Source organism: Macaca fascicularis, chromosome 3 (assembly GCF_037993035.2).
Source record: "Macaca fascicularis isolate 582-1 chromosome 3, T2T-MFA8v1.1".
In the NCBI taxonomy this organism is placed as follows: domain Eukaryota; kingdom Metazoa; phylum Chordata; class Mammalia; order Primates; family Cercopithecidae; genus Macaca; species Macaca fascicularis.
Window position 1 is genome coordinate 144,231,910 of NC_088377.1, and position 15,264 is coordinate 144,247,173.

At 42.4% G+C, this 15,264-nt stretch overlaps 1 protein-coding gene and 1 long non-coding RNA gene across 24 annotated transcripts in view; one reads left to right on the plus strand and one right to left on the minus strand.

The window, feature by feature from the left end:
* The window catches only part of CCDC146 (coiled-coil domain containing 146), a 245,750-nt gene that overhangs the window by 107,750 nt on the left and 122,736 nt on the right, over nucleotides 1–15,264 (minus strand). For 7 of the 23 annotated variants that reach the window (XM_045387553.2, XM_074035684.1, XM_015447856.3 and 4 more), the window contains 2 exons: nucleotides 6,574–6,656; nucleotides 2,105–2,314 (listed from right to left, as the gene is read on the minus strand). The exons of 4 other annotated variants lie outside the window; for them this stretch is intronic. In XM_045387553.2, the coding sequence (XP_045243488.1) occupies nucleotides 2,105–2,314; nucleotides 6,574–6,656 (293 nt within the window). Of the gene's footprint in view, nucleotides 1–1,580; nucleotides 1,791–2,104; nucleotides 2,315–6,573; nucleotides 6,657–15,264 lie in introns of those variants that run through there. 12 more of the 23 variants (XM_074035691.1, XM_045387558.2, XM_074035686.1 and 9 more) reach the window with 3 other exon arrangements.
* LOC141409908 (uncharacterized) overlaps nucleotides 1–15,264 on the plus strand; it is a 34,423-nt gene that overhangs the window by 1,453 nt on the left and 17,706 nt on the right. The window lies entirely within an intron of this gene.

Below are 15,264 nucleotides of genomic sequence, written 5' to 3' on the forward strand. Positions count from 1 at the left end.
TGCCTGTAATCCCAGCTACTCGGGAGGCTGAGGCAGAGAATTGCTTGAACCCGGGAAGCAGAGGTTGCAGTGAGCCGAAATCATGCCACTGCTCTCCAGCCTGGGCGACAGAGCACAACTCTGTCTCAAAACAAACAAACAAACAACAAAACAGACATAAACACACACATTAGCCTAGGCCTACACAGCGTCAGCATCAAAGCCGTTGTTTTCTGCCCCCACATCTTGTCCCACTGGAAGGTATTTAGGAGCTGTTATCTCCTATAACAATGCCTTTTCCTGGAATACTTCCTGAAGGACCTGCCTGAGGCTGTTTTACAGTTAATATATATTTTTTAAGAAGTAGAAAGAGTACACTCCAAAATAAAATGTATCAAATAGTAAATACTAGGCAAAAGTACATTTGCAGCTTCATTGCAATCTTATGGGACCATCATCATATAGACAGTCCATTGTTGACTGAAACACCATTATGAGGTGCATGACTGTGATACTAAATATGGTAAGGCAATGAAATGCAGAGCCTATCATTCTTTACTGCTATTTCTTTTAGCATCACCATTATTTTTAGGAAAATAAGCTTGTTAGTTCTTGAGCCGTTAATATTTGAGAATGCAAGGGAATCTTCTCAAGCTTAAGAATGATACATTATAAATTCAAAAAGAATACATACTAAACATTTCTGCAAATGTGCATTTTGAATGTTCTTATTCACCGCAGGTCACTAGGCATTGTCTCCTTCCCATCTCAGTGAATAATCTGCCTGTCTATACCTAAAGGGCAACAGTTCTGGTTTTTGTTTTTGTTTTTTTTCTCTTGGCAGGAATAGTTGGAAATTCTAAACAATTTAAATATCAACTGACTTATGTTCTTCTTACTCTTTCACGGAAATGTCAAGCATTCACATTTTCAATACTAATGAACAACCACCAATTGTTTTAATTTCAGTATTTTCTCAACTGAAAGAGCGCTTACAGAGCACAGAAATAGCTGGGCTTTCTTTTTATAGATGTCACTGGAAAGCCTGAAACAAGTTTAGATTGAAAGACAAAAAACCTCCCATTTCCCCCCCGAATAGGATGTCTTGATTAAACTGACCTTCTTTATTCACACCCCACCCACACCCACCACCAGTGAAAAAATAGGCCCCAAAGAGAAGATTTTAAACCCAGGGCTTCTAAGGTCTTCGAGAGGTTGCTCAAGTCATTTGCTTATCTCTAGGAAGGACTGAATTATATTTGCACTGTCAGAAGTCCACCTCTTAAAAATAGCCAGAGAAAGTTCTGCCACCTTAAATGGTAACAAACTCTAGGAGAAATGGTTTTGCTTTCTCCCCTGTACCCAGGCACAGCACACAGCACACCACAGCAGAAAACTTGAATTGCCATCATTTTCAAATTCAATCTAAATAGTATGACTTGCTGAACAAACCCTTCCACTGACTTGCTACTCCCTGGGAGGAAAGTTAGAAGAGATTTTGAAAATAACACTTCCCCTTTTAGCACTTAATGTCTGCTTTAGTTCACTAAATGACGTCCTCTAAATTTGGATAAGTAAATGTGTCTTCCAAAAGGATATACCTTTTCTCCTTGATCCTGAGGAATAGCCTAGTAGTAGGAGATGAAGTTTGCGTATGTGGTCCTGTTGCTGTTCTCTTAGAAGAATAGAGTGGGCCAGATGAGATGTGAACCTCAGCTCACGGAGGCTTGTTTGGAAAACGCATGTGGGGAGAAGCGCCCACCATGCAGATGCGTGCTCTGGTACTGCACGCATGAGGGGCCACTGCCAGGGCAGGGGGAGGGCAAGGGAGCGCTAAGAACTTGTTTGATGGAGTGTGTTCTTTGGCTGCAGCTGTCAATGAGATGGCTTTCCTGACATGAAAAACACAGCAGGCATCTCTGTCACCTGAGCTTTTATTCGAGAAGTGTAATTTTCTTGTTCAGGGACTTCTCATTCCATTCTAAGGATTCAAGAGAACTAGGCTTGCAATCATCATCATATTGCTGTCTCCTACTCCTTCAGTTACCTCCAACTTCATCTCATTTTTTTTTTCTATTTATGAGGAAATGACTTTTCAGTGTGCTGGAGAGCATTGTTCACTTACCTATTTAATCTGTACTGATTATGGAACTCTCTTTCCTTCACTGCATTATATTCATTTTGATACTTGAGAAGTTGTTCTCTCATTTTGGAGACCTCCGTGGAGAATGCTTCTGGAAAATTATCAGCTTGCTGCAGGTGAAACTGCTGCTGTTGTACTTGCTCAGTGAAACGTTTGGCATTCTGTAGCAGTTGGACCTCTGACTCTTGTGTGCTGAGTTACATGAAAAACAGAGACTCATGTAATGAGACATGTACACCCTCGGTTCCCTTTGTGGCTCCTGTGGGGGTCTAGTGAGGATAGCTGCTCCCCACTCCTGGGCTCAGCTCAACTCTGACATTTTTGTGCCAAGTCAGTTGACCCTTCATGTCCGTGGGTCCACATCTGTGGATTCAATCAACTACAAGGGAAAATTTTTGTTAAAAAATCGAGTCTGCTTCACCTTTGTGGTATTCTCCTCCAAAACACCTAACTCTGGTCTAAATATGAGAAAAATCCCAAACTGAGAAACATTCTATAGAATACCCGACTAGCACTCTTAAAACTGTCAACGTGATTTTAAAAAAACAAGGAAACACTGAGAAATTGTCACAGAGATCAAGCAGACATGAGGACTAAATATAGTGGGGTATACTGCATTGGGTCCTGGAACAAAAAAAGAACATTAGTGGAAAAACTGTTGAGAATCTGGAGTTCAATTAATAGTCATATACAAATGTTAACTTCCTAGTTTTGACCGACCATGGTTATGTAAGATGCTCCCAGCCGGGCGCGGTGGCTCAAGCCTGTAATCCCAGCACTTTGGGAGGCTGAGACAGGTGGATCACGAGGTCAGGAGATCGAGACCATCCTGGCTAATATGGTGAAACCCTGTCTCTACTAAAAAATACAAAAAACTAGCCGGGCGAGGTGGCAGGCGCCTGTAGTCCCAGCTACTCGGGAGGCTGAGGCAGGAGAATGGCGTAAACCCAGGAGGTGGAGCTTGCAGTGAGCTGAGATCCGGCCACTGTACTCCAGGCTGGGCGACAGAGACTCCGTCTCAAAAAAAAAAAAAAAAAAAAAAAAAAAAATGCTCCCATTAGAGGAAAATGGGTGAAGGATATATGGGAACTTCATATATTATTTTTGCAACTTTTCTATGAATCTAAAATTATTCCAAAATAAAATGTTTACTTAAAAATTGTTTCTTTACTGAACATGTACAGACTTTTGTTGTCATGATTCCCTAAACAATACAGCATAACCACCATTTACATAGCATTTACATTGTATTAGTATCGCAAGTAATCTAGAAATGATTTAAAGTATACAGGAGGATGTGATTAGGTTACATGCAAATACTATACCATTTTATATCAGGGACTTGAGTATCCATGGATTTTGGTATCTGCGGGAGCTCCTGGAATCAATCCCCCATGGATACCAAGAGATGACTGTACTAGGCTAGGTGCAAGAGGTGAATAAGGCTTAGCTCCTAGCTTCAAGAATCTTACAATCTGGCAGATAGGGAGGAATACCAGATGACAAGTACTACTGCTGGTGTCCAGATCACAACAGCAGGAGACAACAGAAAAAGGATCACTCAATGGGAATGTGACATTTGCACTTGACTTTGAAGAATGATTATGACTTACTAGAAGGGGATAATTGATAGGGAAAGAGGAGATTTCCCCTTGGACTCCCCAAACAACCCTAGCTCCCTTGAATTCTTGTAACGTAATTGTAGGAAAATCTCTCCCCACTTAGTGAAATAAGACAGAAACTTTTCTAAAGACACTTTATTAGGAAACTAGAAAGAGAAATTCCTATACACAATTATGAATATAAATAAATTTATAGATTTCTGATTCTAAGATGGACACTGGTTAGAGCTGGACTTGAAGGTCACAGTAGAGGGAGATTCCTACAATCCCAGTTATGTTCTATGGCCTTGGCCCTATATAGGGAAAAGGACTAAACATCTGTCAGAGGATGTAGAAAAAGGACATGGTGTAATCTCCAGTATCTTGTAGAACTCCTCTATGCTGCAAGCTAGCATCAGCTAGCAACAGCCCCAACCTTACCAGTAGATAGGATTCGTATATCCCAGAAACCCTTATATTAGCTACCTCTCCTATTTGAAGTAAGCCCTCACCACTTCCTGTTTTAGAACCAGAGCTCTCTTTTGATGTGTGCTCCCCACCAACTGTCCTCACCAAGAGAAATCTTCAAGTTCCAGCTCATTTGCAGAGACGCCCAATGACTTGATCAAGCCAGTCTCAACTGAAGTTACCTTGTGCCTGCCTCACCTTTGTGATATTCTCAATTCAGTACAGATACATCCATTGTCCCAGGTTTTACAATGTTATTTGCTCAACAGTATCTAGCAAAACATTTACTGAGACATAACACGTTCCAGGCATGATGTTAGGTACCAAACAGCAATAACAATAGCTACAATGAAACCTCAAATAATTTTCACTAATGAAAGCTGCAATTATTCTCCTATAATTCAATTTCCATGTATACTAATAAACTTTGCAAATCTAAAGTTATCTGATCTCCTTAATAAGTCAGGCTTCAGCTAGTGAAATTGTAAGCTGTTGGCCCAGGCTACAGTGCCTGTTTCTCCACAGAAAGGACAGGGTGGTAGGGTTCCAGCCAGAACACAAATGGCAACTTACCCACATGTACTTAAAACATGACACCAGTAGAAGAGACTTTAACAACTCTTATAACACGGTTTCTATGGAAGACTCCTTCAGTTTCAGTTCAATATTTCCAGGCTATATCTGCCCAGCTGCAATCCTAGCAGCACGAATGTTAACGTCTGCTTCATATCTTTCCCACCCACCAGGCATTGGGAGTAGGAGAGAATGGTGAGTGTTTGCAATGGCAATAGAGGGAACTAAGTGGTCAAGAGGTAAAATGTGGGTAGCAGAAGGGAAGTTAACTGTTTTGCAACACAACCTGGAAGAGGAAGAAATAACGCCGTAGCTGAGGTCCTGTATTGCTACTTGTCACTAGGGGCCAGGGAGCTGAGTTGCGGGCCAGGGGAGGAGGAAGTTAAGTCAAAGCACCCTGCAAATCTCCACTGGGCTCTAGAGAAGAGCTATCCAGAGGGCAGGAAACACTGATATTCCTTGTGTTTGCAAAGAGGATTGGAGGGATGCCCAGAGAACTGCATGGCATTTCCTCTCAGTTAAGCAGTGTGAAGTATGCTGTAAAAGGTGACTCCAGACTTTCCACTTAAAGTCTCAAAATTCCTGAGTATTGAGGACTCTGAGAACACACTGGCAGGCGTGACCAGCTATAGGGGAATGGAACCTCCATTAGGTGTGAGGGTGAGGACTTGGCTTGGGCTTGAGGACAAGGAACGAAGGCTGGGGGCTCTGGAGGGGTGTGAGGAACCTGGGTGCACCTGAAGTTTGCATAGGAATGCAGTTCTCCTCTTCTCAAAGTTGTTCACTCTTCCCTCATGCTTTCACCCTCAAAGTAGCCAAATATCTCTGGGCAAGATAAGAAGGAGGGGCAGTGATTAGGAATTGTGGGGAGAGGACGGCTGGGGAGTGGCAGCATGGAGTTTCTATCTGCTGCTGTTGCTCCTTGGCTTTTGATGAAGACACCATGCAAGGCCATGAGACAAGACGGGGGAAAAGGAAAGAAAGAGGCTTTGGAGTGGTAAAGAATCACAGCACATTAGGGTTTTTCTTCACTCCCCTGCCCTCTTAATTCCCAGTGGCTAATAGCCAGTGCTCAGGCAGGCTTGCTGCACTCTTCTGTGATAGCCTGTTCTTCTGACCTGTTGCTGACTGGGACTTGCAAGGTAAGTAGCTTGTGATTTGGGGAGGAGGTGAGAAGTAAAGACAGGGTCTCAGCAGACTTAGGCTGGGGTTGTTGGAGAATCTACACCTCTGAGTGATGAACAGACATGGGAGAAGGGTCCTGCAGGTGTGGCCTATGCAGAGACTGTCAGTGTCCCACCAGAATCCTCTTGCCCACTGGCAGCTTTGGTGGACAGTTGCCATATTTCAGCAGCACCTGTGTCCCTCTGCCTGAGAGCTGTCTCTGGCCATCAAAGTTTGCTTCGTTTGTCAAAGGGCAAGCTAGAAGTGTCAAGAGCTAATCTCCCTGGGAGTAATTTGTAATAAAATGAATGGTGGAAACTGGTGGGCAAATATTCCAGTTTCTTCACTCTTCAGGGGGAGAGTGCTGAGGTGAGCCACTCAGAGGCTCCTCTGTGAGGCTGAGCCCCAGTAGCCCATCATATAAACTCGCAGATGAACATGGCCCGTTCAAGGCTGGATTCCTTCCTTCCCAGTTGCACTTCGCCACTTGCTCATGATGCTTTCTCGTATCACTTCTCAAACTATCTGAACGCAAATCCTTGCCTCAGGGTCTGCTTTTGGGGGAATGCAAATGAAGACAGGTCTCATCACCAGTAAGAAATTTAAAGATGATTAATCATGTCTCCATACTGGTAAACTGCGTACCTCATCACGGCGTCATGCAGCAAGGTATACTTGGCTTTTAACTCTGCCATTCTGGTTCCAGGAAGTTTTCCCATAGCATGTAACTAGCAAAGAGAACAAAGGGTCACTATTAATCACCACCCTCTTTAGTCTCTTAAGCAGGCGATGGAATGGATATACGGATATCTTATAAAATCCTCCATTCAACATTAGAGGAGACGCATGAGGCAATGTAGTGTACTGGAAACATGCCAGGTGTTTGGAGAAAATAGTGCTGGTTCTATTCTGCCCCCAGTACATTCTGTGTCCTCAGGCAAGTCTCTTCATCTCCCTAGGCTGTTATTTCTTTGTCTGGAAATTAAGAGAATTGAGTTAAATTCTTGTAATTCTAAAAAAAAATTCAAGGTTTAACAAATAATCTGAATAGTGTAGATTATAGGAAAGGCTATTTGTAAATTGAGAAAATGAATGGTTATTGAACAGCTATTAGAGTATGTGTTGCCCATCAGTTATTTCATTCTTAAAAATATTGTGAAATAAAGATTATCTTCTCCATTTGAAACTAAAGTTTAGAAAAATGATTTGTTCAAAATTGTAGAGCTGGTTGAGCTCCAAAAACCCACAATCACTCCCTTGTACCATGATGCCTTTGCCTCTGCTGTCAAAGAAGCATGGAAAGTTTTCCAATGCATAAAGAGGTACTAATTATTCCCATTTTATTTCTAGTTAAAATGACTTTTGATCTGTTCTCTGAGTTAGGTGATAATTAGTTAACAGACATCATAAAACATCGTCAAACACTAAAGTTTTACCATCCTAAAATCGTAATGCAATGAGCATTTGTATTAGGTTTGACTTCAACTGCTAGCGACAGTATCAAAATAGAACTAAAGAGAATATTTGTGTTTTTCAACCCAGTTGTTCTTACGTTCATTTATTTATTTATTATGGAGTCTCACTCTGTTGCCCAGGTCGGAGTGCAATGGTGCAATCTCGGCTCACTGTAACCTCTGCCTCCTGGGTTTAAGCGATTCTCATACCTCAGCCTCCCGAGTAGCTGGGACCACAAGGGTGCACCACCATGCCCAGCTAATTTTTTGTATTTTTTTGTAGGGATGGGGGTTCACCATGTTAGCCAGGCTGGTCTTGAACTCCTGACCTCAGGTGATCCACCTGCCTTGGCCTCCCAAAGTGCTGAAATTACAGGCGTGAACCACTGCGCCTGGCCCTTACCTCTAAAGTATTTATTGAATCCATCCACTTTCCTCTCCCTTCCCCGATCTCACTGGCCCAAGTCTCATCATCTTTCAGTTGGACGATTACAAAACCTCCTAATTGCCCTTCTGCCAGGGAGATTTTTCAGGGAGATCTTTTTAAAAATCAGTCAAGGTTATGTTATGCTGGGTGCTCAAAACACTTCAAATGGAATAAAATTCAAGACCCTTGGTATTCAAGACCTTGAGGTCCTGCCTGACTCCAACACCCCCACAGCCTCCTTACACAAAACCCTCTTCAGGCTCCCAGTGCTTCAGTGCTTCTGCCACACTGGCTGCCTTTGATTTCCACAAGTGTGTGAGTCTCTCTTTTTCTCCAGGGCCTCTGATTAGTCATTCCTCACTCCCTCCGCTTCACTCCAACTCTTTCTTCATGCCTCAGCTTAAATATCAGTTCATAAGAAGGCCTTCTCTAACTTCCAAATCTAAGGAAGATTACCACATGTACTTACTCCTTCCCCTAAAGAACGCTGTGCTTCATAACATTACAATCTGCAAGAATAAATTTACTTACATTATTAAAAACATTTTTATACTTCCCCAGCTAGTATATAAGATCTATGAGGAAAGGGCCCAGATTACCTTGTCCTTCACTGTATCCTCAGCCAAAGTATTACTAGAATCCCAGGCACAGTATAGGTGCTAGGTAAATTGCTTATATTTGTTAGCAAATGAATGAATGAAGCTATCAAAATGCAAAAGTCTGAGTGTATACAGTGGGGTTTCACGGTCTTTCTACCCACGTCAGGGTAGAAAATGTTAAATACATTATGAAACCCTCTCTTCTTTGTGAAAGTGTTGGGGATCTTTCCTGAGGGCCATATTAGCTGGTACCAGGCCTGGCTTCCAATCCTTACAGTCCTCATTTTTTTCTTTAATCTATGGGTGAAATATGGTGAACAAGATCTTTAAGACCTTTGAGGATACTCTACCTATATCAAATATCTTAAAATCTACTCATATGCCACCTTAAATATAATTTATTTATAACTTTTTTTTTCCCCCAGAGATGGATTCTCACTCTGTTGCCCAGGCTGGAGTACGGTGGTGCAATCTCGGCTCACTGCAACCTCTGCCTCCCGGGTTCTGGCAATTCTCCTGCCTCAGCCTCCCAAGTAGGTGGGACTACAGGCGCATGCCACCACGCCCGGCTAATTTTTTGTATTTTAGTAGAGATGGGGTTTCACCATGTTGCCCAGGCTAGTCTCGAACTCCTGAGCTCAGGCAACCCACCCACCTTGGCCTCCCGAAGTGCTAGGATTACAGGTGTGAGCCACTGCGCCCGGCCTATTTGTAACTTTTTAACTGTTGAATTGCTGTTGGTAAGTAGACTGAATGTCACATTTTACAGACATTTATTTTGGTTCTGCAGTATTTTTTAGCCAATATAGAATTTATTTCATGTTTCAAATATTTTCATTGGTTTCCCAAAGTGTACAGACCATAGTTACTACGCCTTTAAAATCTAATAAGTTTAAAAAAAAAAAAAAAAAGCCTTTACAAGTAGACACACTTAAAGGAGAAAAGTTGCTGGGAAAAGATTATGAAAAGGTAAATATGTGAGTGTGTGTTTGTATGTATATGTGTACAATGAAGACCAACTAGGGGCTAGCCTAGTAACTAGCTAATCACTCAGCTTCTGAAGGTAAACTACTGGGTAAAGTAATTGTGGATTCATATATTCAAAAAACAGATAGTATTTAGCTTTTTTCTTAAGCTGAAAAGACCATTACTTCCTACTTAATGCTCCCTGCATAATACAAACAGAAATGAATGTAACATAGGCCCTGCCTTAAAGTAGGCCAAAGTTTGAAGAGATAGATACAAAAGAAATGACAGAATACTGAAACTACATTCTGTAGTTTTATTTTAAGTAAATGATTGTATCTGGCATTTTGCAATGTTTTAATATTGCAAGTTAAAGCAGGGGTTCCCAGCCCCTGGGCTTTAGGAACTAGGCTGCACAGCAGGAGATGAGCAGTGGGTAAGTGAGCATTACCACCTGAGCTCTGCATCTGACTGATCAGTGGTGGCATTCGATTCTCACAGGAGCATAAACCCCATTGCGAAATGCGCATGTGAGGGATCTAGGTTGTGCGCTCCTTATGAGAATGTAACGCCTGATGATCTATGGTAGAACAGTTTCATCCCAAAAGCGTTCCTTCCACTCCATGGAAAAATTGTCTTCCAAGAAACTGATCCCTGGTGTCAAAAAAGTTGGGGACTCCTGATTTAAAGCAAATAAGTAAAATTATAAATTACAGACCAATCCAGGGGGTGGGTGGGACTTCCAAAATGGTGCAATGAAGAGCTTGATGAATTCTCTCCCTCAAAGAAACATTGATTTGGCCAGGCGCAGTGGCTTATGCCTGTAATCCCAGAACTTTGGGAGGCCGAGGCAGGCAGATCATCTGAGGTCAAGAGTTCGAGACCAGCCTGGTCAACATGATGAAACCCCATTTCTACTAAAAACACAAAAAATTAGCCGGGCGTGGTGGCACATGCCTGTACTACCAGCTACTCGGGAGGCTGAGGCAGGAGAATCGCTTGAACCACAGAGGCAGAGGTTGCAGTGAGCTGAGATCACTCCACTGCACTCCAGCCTGGGTGACAGCATGAGATTCTGTCTCAAAAAAAGAAAAGAGAAGAAAAGAAACACTGATTTAACTGGTCAAAATAATCTAAGACTACCATTTAAAATATCTGGAAATTGACCTAAGGGTATATAATAAATTGAGAAACACTTATTCAATAAAATCTACTGAAGCTCAGCAAGAAACTGCCATTTGAACCATGGGCTGCATCCATCCCTCTAGCTCCAGGTTTCAGAACTATTCTGGGCAGGCTTGCAGCCAGTGAGGTGCCCATGTACCCCACTTTCCTATTGCTGAAGATCAAGATCTATCCCAGATGAAGATCTAGGAAACGGTAGCACTCAGCACTCATCCTCCCCTTCTTCCGTATGGGCAGCTGTCGCTGTTTGGTAGTGCCAGTACTCACACCCTAATGTCCTGCTCTACAGGCAGACCCTTGGCAGGGCAAACAAAACAGAGTTTCCCATATCCCCAGCTCCTGCTCAGTAACACAGAGGCCCTAACCAGGCTGGGGGCTGAGCAAGCTGTGAGGACTTGCAGCTCTGCAGCCCTGCCTTTGACTTTATTTGGAACAGAGTGTAGTACATTCATGTCCCAGAGCAATGCAAAAAATAATAGACATAGAAAAATAGATATCATAAGGGCTAACAGAGTAGGCCAATAGCTCTGTGATACTAATAGATGCAGACCAGCAGAAGTTTAACAGATAAATTGGGATGAGGGACAGTAAAAAAATTCACACTTGATACTGGTGGTCCAGGAGACTGTGGAAAAGCCCACGGCTGTGGCCACCCAAGATCAACTAGACAGGGTACTTCCAAGCTGTCAGTCCCTGAGTTGAAAGTGGCAGGTATATAAACTCCTTGAACTTCAAAAGTTGCTCCCAAGTCACACACAGACCCAATGGAAAAGGATGAAAACCTTACTGGCCCAGGGGGCTTAAGCGTGACCTCTGACCAATCAGTGACTGACCCAGGGCAACCCCTAGGAACTCAAATTTAAAAACAAAAAAACAAGGGACAACTATCTAAGCAGAGACATCAGAGGCTGCCTACTGTGGGGGAAAAATATACTTCATAGTATTAGTCCAGCCAAGTCACTAAACAAATAAATAAATGAACAACAAGAACAAGAACAAAACAGCATCCATAAGCCTGGGAAGGATCAGAATCCAGAGTTGTTACAATATATGACCTAAAATGTCCAATTTTCAATGAAAAATTGTGAGACATGCAAGGAAACAATAAAGTGTGACCCCCATCCCACATAGTGAGATCCCTAGCCCTTTTTTACACAGGAAAAAAAAACAAAAAAAAACCAAAAAACAGGCAGAAACTTTCTTGGGGAGGATGCAGATGTTAGATTTAACAAAGACTTCAAAGAAGATATTATAAATATGTTTGAAGAATGAAGGAAACCATGTTTAGAAAATTAAAGGAGAGTATGATGACAATGCATCAAATAGAGATCGTCAATAAGAAGAAATTTTTAAGGAGCTACACTCAAATTCCTAAGTAGAAAATCATAATTGAAAAATTCACTGGAGGAATTCAACAGTAGATTTGAGCAAGCAGAAGAATCAGTAAACGTGTAGATAAGTTGAGAAGGCAGACGTGCCCACTTATTCATGTGGGATGTGCTTCAAGACCCCAAAAGGATCCCTGAATGGATAGTACCTAACCAATATATGCTAGGCACAAATTTATTTTCCCTTCTTCACAATTCACAGATAAGATGTATTCTTACTGTAGATCTTAGCAACCTCAGCAAACTTTTTTTTTCTTTCCTTAGTAAGTTGAGAACTTTCACTTTTTCACTTAAGGAAGCACTTTATGGCTTCTCTTTGGCATATCCAAATTGCCACTAACACTGTTCTTGTGCTTTTGGGCCATTATTAAGTAAAATAAGGGTTACTTGACACAAGCACAGCAATCCTGCAACAGTGGACCTGATAACTAAGACAGCCACTAAGTGACCAATGGGTGGGTAGTATACATAGTGTGTACATGCTGGACAAAGGGATGATTCACATTCCAGGTGGGATGGAATGAGACCATGAGATATTTTATCACACTACTCAGAATAGCATGCAATTAAAACTTATGAATTGTTTACTTCTGGAATTTTCCACTTAATATTTTTGGACCATAGTTGACCACGGATACCCGAAATGGCAGAACATAAAATTGCAGATGGGGTGGTGGGGACTACTGTATATAATTTGAAGAACAGAGAGAAAAAGTATGAAGACACACGAACAGATTGTCACAGAAATGGAGGACATTAAGTCCACTAAATTACATGTAATGGGAGAACCAAAGAAAAAAAGAACAGAAAAAATACTTGAAGAAATAAAAACTTTGCAAATGGGATAAAAACATATTCAAGAGCTCAAAGAATCCCTGGTAGAATCAACAAAAAGATATTCACAGAGGGGCACCCAACATGGCCAAATAGGAACAGCTCCAGCCTCCAGCTCCCAGTGTGAGCGACAAAGAAGATGGGTGATTTCTGCATTTTCAACTGAGGTACCAGGTTCATCTCACTGGGGCGTGTTGGACAGTCGGTACTGGTCAGTGGGTACAGCCCAACCAGCGAGAGCTGAAGCAGAGCTGTGAAGCACAAGGGGGAAGGGAATTCCTTTTGCTAGCCAAGGGAAACAGACACACAACACCTGGAAAATCAGGTAACTCCCACCCTAATACTGCACTTTACCAAGGGACTTAGCAAATGGCACACCAGGAAATTACATCCCGCACCTGGCCCAGAGGATCCCACACCCACAAGCCTCCCTCATTGCTAGCACAGCAGTCTGAGATCTAACTGCAAGGCAGCAGCAAGGCTGGGGGAGGGGCGCCCACCATTGTGGAGGCTTAAGTAGGTAAACAAAGCCACCAGGAAGCTCAAATTGGGTGGAGCCCAACACAGCTCAAGGAGGCCTGCCTGCCTCTGTGGACTCCAACTCTGGGGACAGGGCATAGCTAAAGAAAAAGCAGCAGAAACCTCTGCAGATGTAAATGTCCCTGTCTGACAGCTTTGAAGAGAGCAGTGGTTCTCCCAGCACAGAGGGTTGAGATCTGAGAATGGACAGACTGCCTGCTCAAGTGGATCACTGATACCTGAGTAGCCTAACTGGGAGACATGCCCCACTGGGTGCAGACCGACACCTCACACCTCACATGGCTGGGTACACCCCCTGAGATGAAGCTTCCAGAGCAAGAATCAGACAGAAACACTCGCTGTTCAGCAATATTCTATCTTCTGCAGCCTCCGCTGCTGATACCCAGGCAAACAGGGTCTGGAGTGGACCTCCAGCAAACTCCAACAGACCTGCAGCTGAGGGTCCTGACTGTTAGAAGGAAAACTAACAAACAGAAAGGACACCCACACCAAAACCCCATCAGTATATCACCATCAAAGACCAAAGACAAAACCACAAAGATGGGGAAAAAGTAGTGCAAAAAAGCTGGAAATTCAAAAAATCAGAGCGCACCTCCCCCTCCAAAGGAATGCAGCTCATCGCCAGCAATGGAACAAAGCTGGATGGAGAATGACTTTGACAAGTTGAGAGAAGAAGGCTTCAGTCAATCAAATTTCTCAGAGCTAAAGGAGGAACTACGTACCCAGCGCAAAGAAACTAAAAACCTTGAAAAAACAATGGATGAATGGATAACTAGAATAATCAATGCAGAGAAGACCATAAAAGAACTGATAGAGATGAAAACCATGACACGAAAACTACGTGACAAATGCACAAGCTTCAGTAACTGACTTGATCAACTGGAAGAAAGAGTATCAGTGACTGAAGATCAAATGAATGAAATGAAGTGAGAACAGAGGTGTAGAGAAAAAAGAGTAAAAATAAATTAACAAAGCCTCCAAGAACTATGGGACTATGTGAAAAGACCAAATCTACGTCTGATTGGTGTGCCTCAAAGTGACGGGGCAAATGGAACCAAGTTGGAAAACACTCTGCAGGATATCATCCAGGAGAACTTCCCCAACCTAGTAAGGCAGGCCAACATTCAAATTCAGGAAATACAGAGAATGCCACCAAGATAATCCTCGAAAAGAGCAACTCGAAGACACATAATTGTCAGATTCACCGAAGTTTAAATGAAGGAAAAAATGTTAAGGGCAGCCAGAGAGAAAGGACGGGTTACCCACAAAGGGAAGCCCATCAGACTAACAGAAGATCTCTCGGCAGAAACTCTCCAAGCCAGAAGAGAGTGGGGGCCAATATTCAGCATTCTTAAAGGAAAGAATTTTCAACCCAGAATTTCATATCCAGCCAAACTAAGTTTCATAAGTGAAGGAGAAATAAAATCCTTTACAGACAAGCAAATGCTTAGAGATTCTGTCACCACCAGGCCTGCCCTACAAGAGATCCTGAAGGAAGCACTAAACATAGAAAGGAACAACAGGTACCAGCCATTGCAAAAACATACCAAAATGTAAAGTCCATCGATGCTAGGAAGAAACCGCATCAACTAACGAGCAAAATAATCAGCTAATATCATAATGACAGGATCAAGTTCACACATAACAATATTAACCTTAAATGTAAATGGACTAAATGGTCCAATTAAAAGACACAGACTGGTAAATTGGATAAAGAGTCAAGACCCATCAGTTTGCTGTATTCAGGAGACCCATCTCACATGCAGAGACACACATACACTCAAAATAAAGGGATGGAGGAACATCTACCAAGCAAATGGAAAACAAAAAAAAAGCAGGGGTTGCAATCCTAGTCTATGATAAAACAGACTTTAAACTATCAAAGATCAAAAGAGACAAATAAGGCCATTACATAATGGTAAAGGGATCAATTCATCAGGAAG